This window comes from Sus scrofa, chromosome 1 (assembly GCF_054392235.1).
Source record: "Sus scrofa isolate SSC_HxYL_T2T_F1_AM1 chromosome 1, Sscrofa_HxYL_maternal_Yorkshire_Landrace_v2.0, whole genome shotgun sequence".
NCBI lineage: Eukaryota > Metazoa > Chordata > Mammalia > Artiodactyla > Suidae > Sus > Sus scrofa.
Window position 1 is genome coordinate 265444277 of NC_139383.1, and position 21744 is coordinate 265466020.

Sequence of the window (21744 nt, forward strand, 5' to 3'; positions counted from 1 at the left end):
GTAGGTACCTTTACCCCCCCCCCCCCAAGAGTGAGGAGGAGGGTCTCTCATGAGCCTGCTTCCCCCACCATATTTCATTTACCCTTGAGGGGTTTACAGTTGGGGCAGTTGAAGATGAGGGGGAGATGATCTGGATTTCGTGCATCCCATCCCGGTTTTTCCCCGTGCGAGCCTCAGGACCAGGGAGAGGAAACAGCTCGCCCAAGGTTCAAAGCGAGACCCAGACAGAGCCGGGTGAAGCAGCATCTTCAGGAGCATGTGGCTCGGGGGCAGCAGCCGTAGAGTTTCCACTGCTTGAGTGGTTACTTCACACACCCGGCCCCCGGCTTAGGCCTTTACCTGCATCGCTGCATTCGGCGTCACTCTGACCAGCCCTCTGGAAAAGGCCTCGGGGCGGTGGGGTCTGGTGGGTGCTCGTGACCTGCTGTCTTGCAGCCCAGGATTCAGAGCAGGTCCCGAGACAGGCTGGGAAGATGCCTGGCTCCGTCCAGGCCTGGCTCTGCCTCTTGCCCATCTGCTCTGTAATCTTGTACAACTCACTCTGTTTTTCTGGGCCTCCGTTTCTTGGGCCCAGTAAATGGTGGCCTTGATAGCTGCATCTGGGGTTGTGATTTTGCTGATGATTGTTATAGCTGAGCTCACGCTGAGGACTTTTATAGATGTATCTTATTTACCTTGTTCAAGTCGTACTCCAGTCCCATGAGATAGGATTGGCGCATTGCCATTTTGTGGATGAAGAAACTGAGGCCTCAGAGTGCAGATGTCTTGCCAAAGACCATACAGCTGGAAAGTGGCAGAACCAGGACTTGAACTTGGACCATCTGACTCTAAGCCCCGTGTTCTTGAACTTTGATTCAGATTTAGAATCAGGTCAGATTACACTGGAAAAAGGTGAGTTTGTGGTTTAGGTTGAATCTAAAGAAATTGCTGGCCATAGACCACTGGGGCCTAGGAAAATGGCAGAGTCAGAGGTTCAACTTAATTTATTTTTTATTTATTTTTTGTCTTTTCAGGACTGTACCTGTGGCATATGGAAGTTCCCAGGCTAGGGGTCAGATTGGAGCTGCTAGCCTACACCACAGCCACAGCAATGCCAGATCCAAGCCACGTCTTCGACCTACACCACAGCTCATGGCAATGCCAGATCCTCAACCCACTGAGCAAGGCAAGGCCAGGGATCAAACCTGCATCCTCATGGATACTAGTCAGGTTCATTAACCACTGAGCCATGACAGGAACTCTGAGATTCCATTTAATTTAGACCCTAGGTATTGCTTAGAGAGCTCTCCAATGAGGACACAAGACAAAGCTGGTCTGGTACCTTAGGGATCTCTGCCACCAAGAATTGGTGCCCTTAGCCCAAGAGGCTGTCCCTTGTCCTTACAGTGACTCAGCCACACCCAGGGGCCGAGACTGACAGGTGCGGTGATGTTGACATGTGCTCCCCTGGGCATTTCTCACTGTGCCCATTGTCCATCTTTATCCCCTTCCCATAGCCACTCCTCACACCTGCCAGTAACTGGACATCCCACCCTTCAGAGAGACAGCACCCTTCCCTCCACCCAACCATTTCCTCAGTCACACCCTAGGTTTCTGCAAAGGGATTTATCTGGACGGCTCTTTGAACATTTTTAGCATTTTTGTCTTTGTTTTATAAATATGGGTGGAGGAGTTCGCATCATGGCTCAGTGGTTAACAAATCCGACTAGGAACCATGAGGTTGTGGGTTCGATCCCTGGTCTCGCTCAGTGGGTTAATGATCTAGCGTTGCCGTGAGCTGTGGCGTAGGTTGCAGACGCGGCTCGGATCTGGCGTAGGCATGTGGCTACAGCTCCAATTAGACCTCTAGCCTGGGAACCTCCACGTGCTGCAGGTACGGCCCTAGAAAAGACAGAAAGACCAAAAAAATATATATATATATGGGTGGAAAACAAAAATGTGTGTAGCTCCCAGTGATAAGAAGCTTGGGAGTTCCCATAGTGGTGCAACAGAAATGCATCCGCCTCGTATCCATGAGGATGCGGGTTCCTGACCTCGCTCAGTGGGTCAAGGATCCAGTGTTACCATGAGCTGAGGTATAGGTCATAGACATTGCTCTGATATGGCATTGCTGGGGCTGGCACCTGCCACTGCGATTCGACCCCTAGCCTGGGGACTTCCATGTCCCATGGGTGCAGCCCTAAAAAGAAAAAAAAAAAAAGAAGAAGACGACGCTCAAATATCCTAAACATAATAACAGGAAAATGAATGTAGATGGTCAGGCATCCCGAAAAGAGAGGCTCTTTTCCCCGTCCAGGCCCAAGGTCAGTGCACTTGAACCCGTCCACTCTGTGTGAAATTGTGATGGCAGAGAACAACAGCAACAACTACAAAACAACATTATGAAATTTTAGAACTACATGCCCAGAGTTGCGTCTGAAAGGCGAGAGGTCATTTGGGATCTTACAGTTTTTTAAAGCTCTCTGGGGCAGAACTTCCACCCCTACTACTCTGCCTCTCCTGATAGGAACATTAAAACTTCTTCCCATTTGCTTTCCATACAAGTGCGAGGAATGCAGGATGTCGCAGAGAGGCTGTAATTGATCCTCTTCTTTTGCTCCTAGTGAAATGATATGCAAACCATTTTCCACTTTCTCGTTTCTTCTGTGGAAATAATGCACTGGCAGCCCATGAACTGCTCCCTCCCAGGCTCCACGTTTCTGCCTCCTTCTTTGTCCTTCTCCTGGCCGTTTCCCTCGTGTGAGCAGTGGGGGCTGTGTGCGTTCACCGAATGTCCTGATTGGCTCTCCTGAGTGTCAGGGTGAGAGAATATTCCAGAGTGGGAGTTCCTGTTGTGGCGCAGGGTAAACCAAACTGACTAGTAACCATGAGGTTGGGGGTTCAATCCCTGGCCTTGCTCAGTGGGTTAAGGATACAGTGTTGCTGTGAGCTGTGGTGTAGGTCGCAGTCATGGCTCAGATCTGATGTTGCTGTGACTCTGGTGTGGGCTGGCAGCTATAGCTCTGATTGGACCCCTAGCCTGGGAACCTCCATGTGCTGTGGGTGTGGCCCTAAAAAGCAAAAAAAAAAAAATTCCAGAGTGGAGGAAGGCAGGCATTGGAGTGACCCAGACTTGGGCTTGTAGCTATGGGGTGTTGGATAAATGCCTTAAACTCGCTGACTTTCAGAACCTCACCTGTAAAATGGGGCTATTGAGTGTGTATGTTGGGTGAACCAATTGAAAGGATTAAATGAAAGGCCTTAAATGCCCTTATTACTAGTGCCTGATGGGACATTAACTGGGGGCATGTGTCTGGATCCCCACAGGGCCTGGCCCAAGGGCTGGGAATTAGGCAGGAAGGCATGGGGGGGATTGTGGCGAACCAGGTGTGGCATCTCTAAGCTGACGGTCATTGAGACTGTGTGTTGCTTTCAGAAGCTGCAGTCTGGCCTTTTTTGGGTGAAATCCCTTTATTTTTAATGTATTGACTGTTTCAAAGTCCACCATCTGGTTTTGCCAGTTTGCAACTTCACGAAAGTACTCATCAAAAGGTAGCTGCTGCTGTTTTTCTTTTAGGCCCTCCATTCTTCAGCTGCAGCCCTGAAACTGGAAAAGCTTGAAAACAAAAAGGTGTTTTGTTACTGGTGAAGCGGCAGAACTTGACCTGAAGGGAGAAGAGGCTAGTTGCCTGCTTCATTGAGTTTCCGTAGGGCGGCCTGCACTACATTTCGCTATAGAAATATCAACATGCTTGAGGACTGGGGGCTCCCCAGTCCTTGGCAGGGTCATTTCAAAATGTAGAACATGGAGTTCTCGTCTCGTCGTGGCGCAGCGGAAACGAATCCGACTAGGAACCATGAGGGTGCGGGTTCGATCCCTGGCCTCGCTCAGTGGGTTAAGGATCCGGCGTTGCCGTGAGCTGTGGGTGTAAGTGGCAGACGTGGCTTGGATCCTGCGTTGCTGTGGCTGTGGTGTAGGCCGGCAGCTATAGCTCCGATTAGACTCCTAGACTGGGAACCTCTGTATGCCGCAGGTGCGGGCCTGAAAAGACAGAAAAGAAAAAAAAAGAAACAAAATATAGATAGAACACGAGTGCCACATTACCTTCCTAAAACTGGAAAAGATTCTGAATTTGGAAACACACATGATCTAGAGTTTTGAACTGCAGTTATTTCTAACCATGATTTTTAAAAGTTATTCAAATAAGTTAATATACAGCATTGCGTTAGTTTCAGGTGTACAGTTATTATCTGTGTTTTGACCAAGCTAAGGAAGGCATTTACAGCCAAGGGTGCTGGAGGATCCAGGAGTTTTGTTTTTCCCGTGTCCCTGGGCTCCACATGGAGGTCTCCCCGGCATTGGCCTAGGAGTCAGGGTCCCCGGATTTTGTCACTTGGCCCTCATGAGACTTCAGGCAGCTCCCTTTTCTCCCAGGGCCTCAACTCTCTCCCTCTGAACCAGAAACCAGAATTGTATGATTTCTGAAAATTCCATTTGGTCAGCCTTATCTCCCCGTGCCCCACCCCCAAATAAAAGAGATTATTCCCTAGTGCTCTCTTGCCTCCCCCCTGCTTGCAGGGTAGGGGGATAGACTATTTTAACATAATAGGATTATCCCCCTCCACTTGGTTGGGATAAATCTGCGGCTACTGTTTTATTGGAAATCCCAGCTGAAAATAAAAATGGTGCAATTCAATCTCAGATTTAGCTGGTTACTTACTTTTCGCCGAGTCCCCAGGGCTCTGCGGTTGCTGGGTTTGTGTTGGCAGTGGGTGCTCAGCTGGATTTGGAGGGCTGAGCAAATTTGAGGCGGGCAGGGCAGCGGGAGGGCGGGGGGAGGGGGGTGACTGTCCCAGCTCCCTCTTACCACTGGGGGCAGATTTTTCCAGCCTGAAGGAATGGAGCAGGGGCTTGTGGCCAGCTCACCCCCATGAAGGCAGGTGTCGGAGCGGGAGCTTGTTAGGGTAACAGTGGGTAGGATCTGTCTTGCCCCTTGGCTGACGGAGGTGTCTTGGGGTTTCTTTTGCAGGCTGACGGAGCCAGTGCAGCTGGGAGGAAAAGCACGGCAAGCAGGTATGCTCCCCTCCCTCTGCCCTCCTCTGCACCCCCGTTCCCCCTCTCCTTCCTCCTGGTCTCATGACCAACAGCCACCTCTCTCCACCGGCAAAGATGGATGGTCCACCTTTGCTGAGAAGTCTCCATACGTCCCTGGAGGATGTGAGGTTGTGGGTAGCACTCTCCAGCGCTCCTGGTGCCCTCTGTGGGCACCTGTGACTGGAATCTAAGGATGACTCAGTCCTGAACTGGCCTCGGCTGCTCAAGTTGGAGGAGACTCAGGGGTGAAACACGAGACTGGGCAGAAGGACCTGGGCTTGAATCCCATTCCAGCTGCTGCACTGTGAACTCCAGGGGCCCCCATCCTAGTTTGGACTTCATTGGCCTGGCTTGGGTCCTGGCTCAGCCCCCTTACCCTGCCACTCCGAAGCAGAAGGATGGACTATTCTGCTTAGCCAGACCTCACCCCTAGAGCTGGCAGGAGATGAGAGAAGGGTGGTCCCCAAAGGAGAGCTGGGGTGTTGTGACCAAAGACGGGAAAGTGATGCTGGACAGACTCATGTAGATGTCCACCGCTAGCGGCACGGGCAGGCACTGGTGTAAATATTGGCGCTACTGCTGCTGTTCTGTTAGGTAGAGGGGAGCTGGGGGTGGCCAGATGACTTTTGTTTAGGGTGTTGGAGGCAGGAAGAAGGCAAGGGACAGCCTAGAGAGATGGTTCCCCAGGCCACTGCCACAAAATCTAGACCAGGCTAGAGCTTGGCATGCCAAGCAGAGGAGTTTGCCCCTTAGCCCATGGAACACTTGTTCTTTAAGTGTTAATCAATTTTTTTTTTGGTCTTTTCAGGGCCACTCGTGCAGCACATGGAGTTTCCCAGGCTAGGGGTTGAATCGGAGCTATAGCTGCTGGCCTACGCCAAAGCCACAGCAACGCAGGATCTGAGCCACATCTGTGACCTACATCACAGTTCATGACAATGCTGGATCCTTAACCCACTGAGCAAGGCCAGGGATCGAACCCGCACCCTCATGGTTCCTAGTCGGATTCGTTCACCACTGCACCACAGCGGGAACTCCAGATGTTAAACGATTTTTGTGGACAAAAAGGGTTCTATGGCCAAATAAATTTGAAGAGCAGCGAATTAAAGTCAACAGATTTCTTTGCGGTGGGACTTTTCAAAGCATTTCACATACTGATGCGCTTCCTTGAGAGCATCCAAGACGGAGAGAGAGGAGAATGACGTGTTTCTCAAACTTACCTATGAAATGCTTTTATTGAAATTTATCCCATATTCCTCGGAACATGCTGTGGGAAACCATGGGGGCAGAAGAGTGGGGTGTTCAGCTCTGTGTTTCCGGGAGATCACGCCAGGCTCCGTTTGCAGGGTGGATTGGAGGTGGTAGAATGGAGGTGACGACACCGGGCTGGAGGTCATTGTGACCCACCCAAGCCAGCTTCCACCCACCTCCCCAGTCTCCTAATATGTCAGTCTCCCCCTCGCTCAGTCCTTTTTAGCTACCCTGACCGTCTCTTATTTATCTAACACTATAAACCAGAGGCCACCCAACTTTAGCCATTAAGGGCCAGACAGCATGTATTTTATACTTCGCAGGCCATAGGTCTCTGTGGCAACGTCTCAACCCTGCCGGCATAACTCGAAAGCAGCGATAGATAATTTATACATACACAAATGGCTAGAGTTCGCCAACCCCGGGCCTGAGAGCTTTTGCAGCTGCTGTTCCTTTGCCTGGAATGTACTTTTCCCTGAGCGTCCCCTGATTAGTGCCTTTTCATCCTTCGGGTGCCCCTGCCATTCTCCCCTCCAAGAGGCCTTCCGTCCCCACCTGTGGCCTGTGGCCCTCACGGCCTGTTTATGCTCTTTAATTATCCCACGTATTTGTGTACTTTCTCTGTCTCTTGAGCGTCCGCTCCACAGGCAGAGGCCGTGTCTGTCCTGTTCACTGCTGCGGGCCGGCCTCTGTTCACGGGATGGGAGAAGATGGGAGGAGGTAGGGGCTGCGAGGATGGGCTGGAATCCAGCGCTGGATGGCCGGCCTTGGGTCTGGGAAGCTGGACAGTGACCCACGTGGGTCTCTCCTGAGCCCCTGGTAGCGGGAGTTTGTGTACGATCAGTGTATGAGGCTATGGCCTGTGTGGGACAGTGGGAGTGGTTAGTGTGGCAGTGCCTGGAAGTCTTCCTGGACCTGAGTGTCTGGCTCCCGGCGCCCCCATCCTTGTATACCTGGGGAGGAAAGGCCCTGCTCAGGGTCACGTGCTCAGTGAGCGGCTGTGGCAGGCCTTGACCCTCCCTAAGCCAGTGCTTTCTCTGCTTGGCGATGCGGAGAAAGTAGCCAGCGCTCCTCCTGCCTTCCTGTGTTCACTGAGCACTTGCTAGGTTAGGCCCAGCGTACTGTGCTATGGACTCAGGTGGGTTAGATGCTGATTTATCCATCCAGGAGGCAGCTTAGCATCCACTGCGTGGCAGGCTCTGTTCAAAGTGCTGGGTCTACAAAAGTGAACAGAGACAGATTTCCCTGCACTCCTCATCACTTGTGTGTGGATGTGGGCCTTGCCCTCGCTCTCTAGTGCATGAATCTCTCCCTCACCAGCATCTCTGCCTGGTGATCAGGGAACAGCAGGTAGGTTTCCTGACTGTGAGAATGGGTGCCTGAAGCTCTGAATCGAGTCTTATCAGCCCAAGGCTATCATCAGAGGGGGAAGAGTGCTGAGATAGATTAGTGATGCCTGCTCAGGTCAGGGGAGGCGAGGATGATATGTGTGCTGTCTCTTTACTCTCGCTGACTAATCTAGGTTTGCATAGACTCAGTGATGAGCCCCATGTTGTTATGACAGTGCCAGAATATATACCAGGAAGGCCAGCCCAGACTTAGTGTGTGATTTGAGGTGTAAAGGAAAAATTTCTGACAATAATAACTACCATTTAGTCATACTTACAGGTCGGGATCTGTAAGTGACTTACATTTCTTAGTTGATGTAATCTTTATAGCAGCTCTGTGAAGGATGCTCTTACTGTTCCCACTTTACTGATGGGGCAGCTGAGGCACAAAGAGCTTTATAGGCCTCAGGATGCCCATATGGATCCTGGATTCCTGCCCGGGTCTGACTTTGCTGAGACAGGTGTTTCACCACATGCCCACCGGTTTCTCTGTAGGAAGTGATTAGTTCACAGAGGAGAGGGGAGCCTGTTAGGGACCTAGGGCTGTGCCATAGGCTGGGGGCTTGTCCAGAAGGCAAGGCCTTGGAAGGAGCTCACAAGTAAGTGTATATTGATTCTGTCATTAAAGCGAATTAGAGCATCTTTGAAAGATCAAAGCAGCCTTGTTGTAGAGGGACCCAGCATTCAGTGCATGACGTGAATTCTGCATTAAACATCCAGAGAACATTAACCTAGTCCTGAGCTGATGCCACTGGTGAATTTGACCCTGGTCTTGGGTGAGATTGGCCAGGTTGGGTTTGGAGTCGTAGATACTTTATGGAGCATTAGACTCATGCAGTTCCTGTTTCCGATGGGGAGGCAAAGGCCCAAGGCTCCCCAGAGTCCGAGTTAGGCTGGATGGCCCTGGCCTGGAATGACCTTGAAGGACCTGCGACCCCCTCTGACATGGGCCCCCGCTCCCAGGTCCCAGCTGTGCCACGCACCCTCTGTTAATACCCCAGGGCCTGCTTTGGCCCCTGCGCCTTCCTTTTGGCCCAGCACACCTCATTTTGTTCCTTCTCCAGAGGGCCTCTGGCTAAACCCCAAAACCAACAGCATGGGCTGCTAAGGAATTAGTGTTAAATTGAGGGGGACAGGGAGAGATGGTGTTTCTGATCCTAGGAAACAACCGAATGTGGTTTGGTTTACTTCCCTGTAACCCAACCCAGGTCGATTTTACAAGGCCAGTGATTCAAGTGCTTGAGGTTAATGCTAACGTGGTGTGCAGGTTACCAATCACGTAGCACGACTGCAGCCAAACCTCGCTTACTTGAGGCAGCACGGGGGGCTGTGGGGCCTTAACTGTGGAAATTCTGTAGGAAATACGGTTTTTATAATCAAGGAAATGTAGCTACAGGCTTGCAGTAATGAAGAATTATGCTTTTTTTTTTTTTTTTTTTGGTCAGTTGAACGTTTTCAGAGCTGGAAGAACTCTAGATAATCTGGTCCAAACCTCATATTTGGAGATAAGGAAACCAGGGGTAGAATTTGCGTTGTGTACAGTTGCCGAACAAGTGATCAGGGTTTTGTCGGAAGATTGGGGAGGGGAGAAGGTATTGAGACCAAGTCTCATTCACTCCACAAACACTTTCTGAGCACCCACTAAGTGCCAGGATCTGACCTAGGTGCTGGAAATGCAGTGGGGAACAAAAAAAAAAAAAAAAAAAAAGAAATCCCTGGTCTTATGGAGGTGATATTCTGATGGGGGTGGGGGAGACGTAATAAATTCTTAAAACACAAGTGGAGGAAATGTAAGAAATTCTTTTTTTTTTTTTTTTTTTTGTCTTTTTGCCTTTTCTAGGGCCGCTCCCACAGCATATGGAGGTTCCCAGGCTAGGGGTCTAATCGGAGCTGTAGCCACCGGCCTACAACACAGCCACAGCAACGCGGGACCCTCAACCTCATGGTTCCTAGTCGGATTCGTTAACAACTGCGCCACGACGGGAACTCCATAAATTCTTAAAACACATGGTGTCATATGGTAAAAAGTGCCAGGGCGGGGGATTGGAAGAGCCAAGAAGGTAACATTGGAACAAGGAACTGAAGGAAATGAGGGCCTGAGCCAGGCCATCGTTTGGAGGAAGCATGTTCTAGGCAGAGAGAACGGTAGGTGCAAAGGCCCTGGGGTAGAAGTGTGCACATGGTGTTGGAACAACCACAAGGAGGCTGATTGAGCCATGTAGGGCCTTAGAGATTTTTGTCAGGGCCTTGGCCTCCACCCTGTGTGCGATGGGGAGCCATTGGGGGTTTTTGAGCCAGAGGAGTGATATGAAATGATTTGGTTTTAAAAGGATCATTCTGGCTGCCAGAAGGAGAATAAACTGCAGGGGATGAGATGTTATAAGAGGTATCACCAAGGGTTCTGAAGAGGCAGGACATTACAAGTTCGGCTTGAAGTGTCTGAAAGGCTATTTGGTGGGGGGGGGGGCACTGAGGAATCCAGTTTAGCAAAGCATTTTGTGAGTCCTGCATCCAAAATGCACAGCCTCCTGTTTGGTCCTGGGAAAGCCCCAGAGTGGAGCAGCGTGGCCCCTGTGGCTCCCACTCGCTAAGCCTGGTCTGCCGGGCATCTCACTCACCCCTTCTCCGAGCCCAGACTGCCTGGCTTCAGATCCTGGCATCATCTACTGCCTGGCTGCATGACCTTACCTGACCTCTGATTCCTCAGCTGTAAAATGGGGATTATGTTTGTACCTCCCCCCCCCAATTATAGTGGTGTCAGTGAGGAATAAGTGCCGTAATAATGGTAGGTATGCGCTTAGCACAAGCACAATGCCTGGTGCCTAGTAGGTGTTCAGTAAATCTTGTTCTTGTTGCCACCATCGCCGCCACGCTGGGTTCCATTTGTAGGGGGAGGGAACAGTGAGGAGCAATTAAAATCGCCTGGAGCCTGGACTTCAGAGAGAGGCTGGAGGTAGGGATGGGGTGGGAGTGGAGCTCATGTTTGTCGAGGGCCTCCCGTGAACCACCTCCTGTGTCATGCAGTTTAGACATCTCGTTTGACTGGCATCCCTCTTCCTCAGAGGGAACCAAGAATAATCGAATGGCTTTGGACCTAGCTGCATCTTGTTCGTTTTTTTTTTTTTTTTTTTTTTTATTGTTATTTCCCCAATACAGTTTTTTTTTCTACTGTAGAGCACAGCGACCCAGTTACACATACATGTACACATTCTTTTTTCTCCCATTATCATGCTCCGTCATAAGCGACTAGATATAGTTCCCAGTGCTACACGGCAGGATCTCATTGCTAATCCATTCCAAAAGCAGTAGTTTGCATCTGTCAACCCCAAGCTCCCCAACCCCCCCCACTCCCCCTCCCCCCACCGCCCACCTTGGCAACTACAAGTCTGTTCTCCAAGTCCATGATTTTCTTTTCTGTGGAAAGGTTCATTTGTGCCATACGTTAGATTCCAGATATAAGTGATATCATATGGTATTTGTCTTTTCTCCAGAGTCTTGTTCTTTATGCCAAGATTTTTCACCAGTGGACAGTTTAATCTCATAACCACACGTGTACGGCTACATAATTGTTTGGTTTTTGGTTTTTGGTTTTTGGGTTTTTTTTTTTTTTTTTTTTTGTCTTTTTGTCTTTTCTAGGGCCGCTCCCGCAGCATATGGAGGTTCCCAGGCTAGGGGTTTAATCGGAGCTGTAGCCACCGGCCTACGCCAGAGCCACAGCCACGTGGGATCCGAGCTGCGTCTGCAACCTACACCACAGCTCACGGCAACGCCGGAACCTAACCCACTGAGCAAAGCCAGGGATCAAACCCGCAACCTCATGGTTCCTAGTCGGATTCGTTAACCACTGAGCCACTACGGGAACTCCAGTTGTTTGTTAAATAATATCTTTTTCTTGTTTAGCATTTTGGTTTTCAGTAGTAAAATTAAAGTAGTCTGGAACAAATGAAGCTTTACACAAAATTCAGTAGCACCAGTAGATCCAATGCTAGTCAATGACCAGTACGGTCTTAGCAGAATGGATTGTTCGAGAATGAGTTTGGGGTATATTTTAGTCAGGCTGCATCTTCATCTTGACTCTAGGTTTATGTTCCTCTTATTGGAGTTCATTTGATTTCCAGAAATGTGTCTCCTTACCCTACCAAACTTGGAGCAGAGTTTGGCTACAAAAATCGTAAATTGCAGGCTGACTTGGGATTCACAAGCTCATTCTGAAGGGGCCACTTGCCTTTCTGGTGGGCAGAGTTCACTCTCTGCTTAGTCAGTTACTATTAAACTTGGGCTTTGCACAAAAGGGCAGATTCTGGAAAATTCAGACATGTCCTCCAGAGACTCAGCCATAGACATGCAAACTGCAAGTCATATGCATCAAAATTGGTGACTCCTTTTTCCAGAGGGCTCTGTGGTTCTTGAGCTTGGGGAGGCCCAGCAAAGGGAAGTGACTGGGAACCTGGGCTCAGTCCTCCTGCCCAGCTGGAGTTTCCCACCTGTACTCCTTGAGCAAATTAAGAGCCTTCTCCTTGTGAAGCTGCAGCTCCCAGTTCAGAGCATCCAGAAGTCTTGTCCTGACCTGAAGAAGCACAGTCTTGAGAATGAAACCAGGAGGATCTGACCTGCTTGCTTCTCAAGCCCCTGACTGACAGAGGCCCCTGATCCGAGAAAGCGCCGTGGGAACCGTCCACACCGCCTCACTGTCTGTCTGGCTCTGACAACAGGAGAGAAAAATCCTCACCCACGGCTTCTGCTTCCCCCAGGTTCCCTGCAAACCGTCACACCTACCATCGTGACCCGCCCACCTTCCCGTCCTGGAGTGAACCTGCCTACGACGTGCGAGTCCCCACCTCTCCCTCCTCTTCATCGCTGCTGCACGTCGGGGGCTGTGCCTTCCGTGGCTTTGGTTTTCACAGGAGCTAACGCTTCCTCTGCTGCCTTCATCTGCGAGTACTCACCCATGGCCTAAATGCTCATCTTTTTCATAGTGTGACCAAACTTTTCATGTTTTGCCTGGCGAGTGCTTGGTAAGGACATGAGAAGAGAACTAACCTTTATCGAGCCTCCCTATGGGTGCGGTGCTGTGCTGGGTGCCTTACGAACATCTCTGTGCTTTAATCTAAACAGGCCTTAGCAGTTAGTGCTTACACATCACCAAAGAGAGGTGTGGGCAGGTTAGAAAGCTGGGCCCTGGTCCATGCATCTCGTTTATCACCCACAGTCCCCTTGGGAGAGCTGGGCTGTGTAGCGAGGCATCTCGATTGTGTGTCCGGAGGCCGCCTGCCTCTGTGCAGGGAGGGACCAGGCCTGAGTGCTCACATTAGAGCGTGTGGACGGAGCTGGAGGTGCATTCCAAACCTCAGTCTGTCTCAAGGACTGGTGGGGTGGGGGCGGGTGGGGGGACAGAGGCCAGATGTGATGCTGGAATGTGGCGAGCATCTAAGCACCTGGGCAGCTCCGGGTATCACTTGTCAGGGTGGGCAGGATAGAAGGGGAGTGGTCCTGTTGGGAAGCTCCTTGATGTTTCATTCCAAAGACGATGGCCAGAGGAGTAGGGCATCAGAGAAAGGCCGACTGTGACTTGCTAAGTCACAGTCTCGGCAGGAAACGGCATTGATGGCAGAAGGGATGTATTTATCCTCCATTTATACATCCCGCGTGAGACCCTAGATAGGGCCTCAGTCTTCATGGTTGAGTTACATGCATGCTCTCTGGGGTCACAGGTGCCCTGGAAGATGCAGGACAGTGGGCATTGCCTCCTCCGTGGCCTCCTTTTCCTCGCCTGCCTGTGGAGGGCATTCTAAGTGGGGGAGCTTTCCTGAGTCTGCAGGGTCCCAGTAGTTGTGTGAGGGGAGACACAGCGAGGTGGGTCTTCAGAGATCAGTGCTTTCTGCTAGCTCGTGTGTACTGTACCGTGGCCAGACCCCCTGGAAAATAAAGGCAGTGCATCCATTTAAGATGCTGTTCCCGGGAGTTCTCATCATGGCTCAGTGGTAACAAACCCAACTAAGCATTCATGGGGACTCAGGTCCAATCCCTGGCCTCGTTCAGTGGCTTAAGGATCCCGTGTGGCCATGAGCTGGGGTGTAGGTCGCAGATGTGGCTCAGATCTCGTGTGGCTGTGGCTGTGGCATAGGCTGGCAGCTACAGCTCCATTTCGACCCCTAGCCTGGGAACTTCCATAGGCCGCGGGCGCGGCCCTAGAAAGACAAAAAAAGAAAAAAAAATTCTGTTACTAGTAACTCCTTTCCAGCCAGCCTTCTATGGGCCTTGAAAGGTGCCCCCAGCCTTACCTGGAGGGCTCCACCCACTAAATGCTGGAGTTGGAGTGACTTGACAGCACTGCTCAAGACTCCTGCTTTTCTCTATTTTAGGTTTAATTAACCAGGGAATTAACTTTTCATATTTAAGTCTGCATGCTGTCTTTCCGAGCTGCAGTATTACCCAGCACTGAGACTGACACCATACATCGAAGAAAAATTAAGTGCCTAAGAATCATCTCAAACTAATGATGTATTTATGCATCGTAGATTATTTTGAATTTCTAGACTGTTAAGAGTTGTTTAATAGGTTGATAGTTTTAGTCTATTAATCTAATCTTGTCTCCTTGACTATTGATTAAAATATATCGGTGTTACGTGACAGGAGTGGAGGTGCAGATAACTCTGAGGGGTGCGAAGGCAGGGCTGGGGGTGTGAAGGTTTGAGTCACGGGTGAAGTGCTAAATACGGACACAGGATTTGTGGTGGAAACCGGGCTTTTGCTGTAGGGTCGCTCTTTTGGCCTTTCCAGGCTAGTGGTGAAGCTGCGACCTTCATCCCCATTGTGATTTCTGTGCCTGTGGCTAAAAACAGGAATTTCTTTGCCTCCAAAGGACAGATGTGAGCACAGCAGCCCTTCTAGGAGAGTTGAAGGTCAATGGTAAACACAGAGCCCATGTGCTTTTCTCTGGAGCAGTGAGGGGGCCTCCACTCCTTTGTTAGGTTGCATTTCTTTATTAGTGTTTTTTTCTTTCTTTCTTTCTTTCTTTTTTTTTTTTTCCGTCTTTTGTCTTTTGTCTTTTTAGGGCTGCACCCGCGGCATATGGAGGTTCCCAGGCTAAGGGTCTCATCAGAGCTACAGCTGCCAGCCTGCATCACAGCTCCCGGCAACGCCAGATCCTTAACCCACTGAACGGGGCCAGGGATCGAACCCGCAACTTCATGATTCCTAGTCGGATTTGTTTACGCTGCACCACTGTGGGAACTCCTGTGTTAGTGTTTCAGGCATCTATCGTGTGTCCCTCCGGTCAGGATGCTGAGGAGACAATAGGAGACAGGGGAGACACATGCGTCCCCATCTCTTGCAGCTTCCAGTCGTTTAGTCACTTATTTATTCACTCATTCAACACGTGTTTTTTATTCTTTTTTCTTTTCTTGAGAAAAAAACAGAAGTCATCCAAATGATTAAAGGGGTTGGAGTCAGGCAGACCTAGATGATTCCTGCTTCTGTCACTAGAAATCTGTGTGACCGTAAGAAAGTCACTCTGTCTCTCTGATGCTGGGTTTTATTATCTGTGGAGCAAAACTATCTGCCATGTAAGAGACCGAGGAGCAGGGCGACGGAGCACGCATGCGGCCTGACTCATCACCGTGGCCACTCAGTCCGCCGCAGCGACCCCGTCCTCACTCACCCTATGATTGGCATCTCCTCCTCCCTGTGTGCTGGCGTTTTTACACCTGGCTGTTTTCTGTTTGTATCGTTCAGCAGGTGTTAGCTGACATCGGCCAGGGGCCAGGCACAAGGAAAAAACAAGCAGTGGGGTAGAGCCCTCGCCTCTGGCAGTTCCCAGAACCACATGGAACTGGCAGGCAGATTCAGAGCAGGGACCTGTTAGAAGCAGGGGGAACCTTCCCAGAGTCACTGGTAGGAGGCTGCAGGCTCCCAGTGGGTGTCACCCTGAGACCTCAGCACCTCACCTCCGCCCAAGGGCCTGAGCCTGCTAATTAATGGATGATGTAATGGTAACCCTGCATCTTCAAGAGTTGGTGTCATTTTGGGAGTTCCCGTCGTGGTGCAGCGGAAACAAATCTGAGTAGGAACCATGAGGTTGCGAGTTCGATCCCTGGCCTCGCTCAATGTGTTAAGGATCTGGCGTTGCCATGAGTATTGGCAGCCCTAGCTCGGATTCGACCCCTAGCCTGGGAACCTCCATGTGCTGTGGGTGTGGCCCTAAAAAAGCAAAAAAAAACCCAAAAAAACAAAAAACAAAACAAAACAAAAAAAACAAAAAACAAAAGTCGGTGTCATTTTGCAATATCAGATCATCACCTTGTGTGCCTTAAACTTACATGTTATATGTCCGTAGCATCTCACAAATACTGGAGGTAAAAGCTGAGCTGGTGTCAGAGCATTATCAGGCAGCTCTGTTTTGGCATTGCAGAAAGTAGGAAGGGTGGGGTGTGTTGCATTTAAGGAAATGTCTACTGGAAAGGACGAAGATGAGACTGTGAGACTCCAGGAATACGCGTCACCCATTCAGAAGGTTGGCTCCTGTGAAACATCCAGCGCATGTGAATCAAGGGCCGCGTGAGACGGCGCTGCCTTCAGTTCTGGATATCGACCCAAGCAGGTCAGCCCCCACGGTTCCTGTGGGGATGGATGGAGGGAGCTGCCTCAAAGGCCATGCTGGCATTGACCTTTACAGGGCTCGTTCTTGGCTCCTCCAGTGAATAGGTGCTTACCTATCACTTTTCCCGTGCCTGGTGCTGCTGTAGGTGCTGGTAGGTGACAGTGAACCCAGGAGACAAGTCCCTGTCCTCTCATAGCTCTCATTCTAGTTGGGGAGACAGACAGTGAAGAGGATGAGAGGTACCAAGTGTGTTAGATGAACGCAGGGCAAATACTGAACAGAACACACGGAGCCAGGAAGGGATAAGATGTGCTGAGGCTCCAGGTGGGGGTGACGGGTGACATTTTGGATCAGGCAGCCAAGAAGCTCTCGGGCAGCCCTGGGACATTTGGGTGAAGACCTGGAGGAGTGGAAAGCTAGCTAGGGGGCATCTGGGGAGAGGGGGTGAGTATTTCAGGCAGAGCCAAGAGCAGATGCAGAGGCCTGCGGCAGGAGCTTCCCCAGGCTGGTGTGGCCAGAAGGAGGAAACGGGAGGGGCCGTGTGAGCAGATGAGGTCAGCAGGTTCATGGGCCACGTCGCCGGGAGCCCTGAGGGTCGGGGTGAGGACTCTGGGTGAGACATGGAGCCAAAAGTGAGTTTTGAGCTGAGGCGTGACCCGACCTGGCCTATTTGAATAGGATCGTTCTGGCTGCTGTGTTAACCATCAGTTCTGGGGCGCTGGGCAAGGGAGGGAGCAGGGAGACAGGCTCTGGGGTGTTAGGAGAAGACAGGAGCGACAGGAAGGCAGCTTGGATGAGAGTGGTGGTCGTGGGGCAGTGAGGAGTGGTTGGGTTCTGGACATGTTTTGAAGGTGGGGATGGTAGGATTTGCTGCCGGATTCCTTCATAGGGAGTGAGAGGGAACAGGCAAGGATGTTCCCAGAGTCTGGGTCTGAGGAGCCGAAGGGGTGGAATTGTATTAACTGGAATGGGGAAGACGGCCAGTACCTGACAATAGCATTTTAGGCTGCAGGGTTTAGCAGGAAGAGCAGCGGGATTGGGGTCAGAAGAATTGTTTGCTTGACTTGGGAAGGGGCGCAGCCCTGGCTCAGTTCCGACCTGTGAATGTGGGTGCCTGTTGGGCATCCAGGAGGAGGGGTCAGTGGGCAGTTGTTCATGTTGGTCGGGGGCGTTAGAGGGGATCCAGGCTGGAGATTTGATTTGGGATTCATCACCCTGTAGTTAATATTTAAAAGCATGGGAGTTCCCGTCGTGGCTCGGTGGTTAGCCAATCCAACTAGGAACCATAAGGTTGCGGGTTTGATCCCTGGCCTCGCTCAGTGGGTTAAGAATCTGGCGTTGCCATGAGCTGTGGTGCAGGTCAAAGACTCGGGGTTTGGATCCCGAGTTGCTGTGGCTGTGGTGTAGGCCGGTGGCAACAGCCCCGATTGGACCCCAGCCTGGGAACCTCCATATGCCGAGAGTGCAGCCCTAGAAAAGACAAAAAGACCAAAAAAAAAAAAAAAAGTATATATATATACACACACACACATGTATATATATATATATATTTAAAAGCATGAATCTAGGTGAGATCACGTAGGAAGTGAGTGTGGATAAAAATAGAAGAGGCTCTGGAACTGATCCTGGGGGCAGCTCGACATATAAGGGCTGGGCTGGTGAAGAGGGATCAGCGGAGACAGAGGAGTGGCTGGAAGGTGGGCGCGCTTCCCCCCCCCCCCCCCCCGCCTCCAGACAGGCCCAGAGCATAAGTGAGAGAGGGAGGAGGAGAGAGGGGAGCTCCTCAAAGGCTGCTGATAAGAGGATGAATTCAGTGAGGACCAGGAAAGGGCCTGTGCGGTCCAGGAGCCTGCAGGTCCTGGGAGGCCTTGAAAGAACAGCTCTGGGAGTTTCCATCATGGCTGAGTGGGAATGAACCCAGCAAGTACCCATGAGGATGTGGTTTCGATCCCTGACCTTGCTTAGTGGCTTAAGGATCCGGAGTTGCTCTGAGCTGTGGTGTAGGTCGCAGACATAGCTCGGATTCTACGTTGCTGCGGCTGTGGGGTAGGCCAGCAGCTGCAGCTCCAATTTGACCCCTAGCCTGGGAGCTTCCATATGCGGCAGGTTCAGCCCTAAAAAGCAAAACAACAACAACAACTCTGGTGGAATCTGGGAGGAAAACACCTCATTGGACCTAGGAAGCATTGCCAAGGAAGAGCCTGCCCGCAGCTATGAATCTATAATTATTTGCACTCAGATCGTTGCTAGGTGGGCAGATGGGTGGGGTTGGAGAACTAGGTCAGTGGTTAGACTCTGCCACAGGGTAAAAACGGCTCCTGAAATCATGGCTGGATGTGTGTTAATTCACTTGACACCCCATGCATCCACGCATTCATGGAGAGTGTATTTAAGCTCAGCTTGAGGCCAGTTAACCCTCATTCATGATGAGTGGCGTCTTTTAATGAAGTTTTATTCTAGAGGGAGTTAACCAAGTCATTACTTACACACTGTGATTAGAGATCGCCCCCCTCCACCCCACCCCCACCCCTTAACATTGTTTCCGGAGGCTAAAGTACCAGAGGAAATAAGCAGTAGCCTTTGGAGCAGGTGGAGGGGCCCTCAGGCAGTGTCATGGGGCCTGGACAGATGCGCTGCTGCCCATCCTGTGCGAGGAGACATGCACCCGAGCTGGGTAGCGGTCTGGGCTCCATCAGGGCCTTCAGCATCTCAGACTCTGGCACATTCATCGTCGTGCGGATGGGAAAACCCAGTCAAGCAGGGGCAGGACCAACGTCTGCCGTGCTCAGGACTTTTCACGATCTCTGTGACTTGGTGGAACGTGGTGGAACTTCAAGCCTTCGCATTTTTAGTGGGGTTGATGTAGAAGCTGGATCCGGAAAGAGCATTGTCTGACTGCCAGGCACCCGGCATCACAGGAACCCTTCCTTCAGCACTTGTCTTTGGGCCTCCAGTGCACTGAGAAGTTGTTTGCTTGCCTTGTCTTGGGCTGCACGCAGGGCTTAGTGGGAACGGTACCAGAAGAAGAGTTGGAAGAGTTGTTTTCACACCAGCCCATTGGTGGAGGTTTTGTCCCCTTGGGGACACTGTTTATTCTCCGTGTTGATCGAGGTCCTGTGTGTAGCAGGCCCCAAGCTAGGGCCGGATGTGCATGTGGATGCGGACGGATCAGGCACGGGCCCTGTCCTATGTTTGGGTTCACCATCTGGCCACAGGATGCTTGCGAGCACCAGAGGTGATGGGGTGGGTGTAAGCGCCAAGACATCTGGTGAGACCCAGAGGAAGAGATTTGCTTCTGAAACCTCCCCAGGTGGGCACCTTGGATTGGTCAGATCAGATGCGGTCACGGGGCTGGGTAGGAACAGAACACGAGAAAACTTGAGGGGAGGGGTGGAGGTCAGTGGTTTGCAAAGGTGACTGCTTTGGAGCTCTTCCTTCCAGTTCAGTCACAAGTAGTGTATCAGTTTCCTGCAGCTGTTGTAACAAATAGACCACAAACTGGGTAGCTTCAAACAAGAGGCATTGGATCTCTCACAGTTCTGGAGACCAGAAGTCTGAAATCAAGGTTGTAGGTCAGGGTCACCTGCCGTCTGGAGGTTCGGGGGAGCTCCTTGTTTTCCCAGCTTTGGGCGGCTGCAGCATTCCTTGGCTTGTGGCTGAGCTGCTCCAAGCTGTGGTCATGCTGCCTCCTCATCTTCTCTGTATTGTCCCCTCCTCTGCCTGTCAGATCTCCCATGTGTCTCTTATAAGGACGCTGGTCATTGCACGTGGGGCCTGCCCAGATCATCTAGGATGATCTTATCTCAAGATCCTTAAATGAGGAGTTCCCGTCGTGGCGCAGTGGTTAACGAATCCGATTAGGAACCATGAGGTCGTGGGTTCGGTCCCTGCCCTTGCTCAGTGGGTTAATGATCCGGCGTTGCTGCGAGCTGCGGTGTAGGTTGCAGACGCGGCTCGGATCCTGCGTTGCTGTGGCTTTGGCGTAGGCTGGTGGCTACAGCTCCGATTCGACCCCTAGCCTGGGAACCTCCATATGCCGTGGGAGCGGCCCAAGAAATAGCAAAAAGACAAAAAAAAAAAAAAAAGATCCTTAAATGAACTACATCTGCAAAAGAGCCATTTTCCAAATGAGTTCATACTCACAGGTTCTGGGGATGAGGTCATGGGCCTGCCTTTGGGGGGGGCATTATTTACCCCACTATGGGGAAAAGAATCCCAAGTATTTAAGCACCTCAGGCTAAAAGCAAAACTCAAGGTATCAAAGACAGAGAGAGTAGGGCTCTGAAGAGGCCTGCTCACCACCACCCTCCTCATTCAGGCCTCATGGGTGCTTCTGGGCCATCGCTGTGGAACCCCTAGGTTCCACACTTTGAGAACCATTGCCTTAGCGCAAGGCCAGGGCTCCTAGGGAATTCCTTGGGCAGGGACTCCCTGGGTCTGGCTTCTCTCCCAGCATCCTGGCATGAGCAGTAAGCAATGACCACAGACAGCATGTACTTACTGAGAAATATCCTTTTAGTGCCCGACTTTAGATTTTATGTTGAAGTGTGACTCGGGTTAAATATAAAATTCATAGCATATCTTGAGCAACTATTTTGTAGTTATCTATATATAAATCTATTTTACAGCGACACAAATAGAATAGATTATGGAGTGTCAGCATGTAGATAGATTCCGAGTGCTTTTTCACTAATATACCTAATGATTCGTGCTGAGAATATCCAAGGGCTCCACTGTACATTTAAATGGATATAATTAAAATAATGAGCTCTATTTAAAAAAATGATATATGAAAGAAAATTTTTTTAAAGAAGTTAGAAGGAGCTGCGCCGCTAATTCAAAGTGATATAAGTACTTCTGCAATTCCATTGTTATTAGGGCACCTAATTAAATGCAAAGCAGCCGAGAAAAGCAACATCTGGGCTTTAAATCTTCAGTGTGAAGCCGGGAGAAGTCACCCTTGTCCTCCGCGCAGCAAGGGCTTAGGGGGTGTCACATTTTAAGAGCGTGGATGATCACGTGCTGTTGTGCCTGGGGGTGGGAGGGATGGGGTGGTGGCTCATGTACCTCCTGGCGTTAAGAGTCACCTGTACGGGGCAGATGGGGCATTCACAGAGGGGGTCTGACTCCATCTGGAGCAAGCAGGAAAGGCGTCCCAGAGGCCCAGGTGTCACTGTGGACCCGTGTCCTCATCCTGGCAGCTGCCTTCCATGGAGGTCCGCTCTGTGCAGCTCTCTGGCTCCCCTCCTGCCCTGTGCTGGCAAGGATCCTGGTCCCCCTTTAGCGACGAGGAACCTGAGACTCAGACAAGGGAGTCTCTGACGTGAGGTTGCGAGGTTTGCGTTCACCCAGCCTGTCAAACTCCAGCAGCTCGTCCCTCCCTTCGGGATGTCAGATGCTGATAAAGTCCTGAGGGCAGGAAGACGGGATGG

General features: G+C 51.0%; 1 protein-coding gene across 50 annotated transcripts in view; it reads left to right on the plus strand.

The window, feature by feature from the left end:
• The window catches only part of ZNF618 (zinc finger protein 618), a 195387-nt gene that overhangs the window by 99638 nt on the left and 74005 nt on the right, over window positions 1-21744 (plus strand). For 45 of the 50 annotated variants that reach the window (XM_084993160.1, XM_084993173.1, XM_084993164.1 and 42 more), the window contains exon 2: window positions 5010-5053. In XM_084993160.1, coding sequence (XP_084849286.1) covers window positions 5010-5053 — 44 coding nt within the window. Of the gene's footprint in view, window positions 1-5009; window positions 5054-12464; window positions 12729-21744 lie in introns of all 50 variants that reach the window. The other 5 variants (XM_084993180.1, XM_084993223.1, XM_084993246.1 and 2 more) reach the window with 1 other exon arrangement.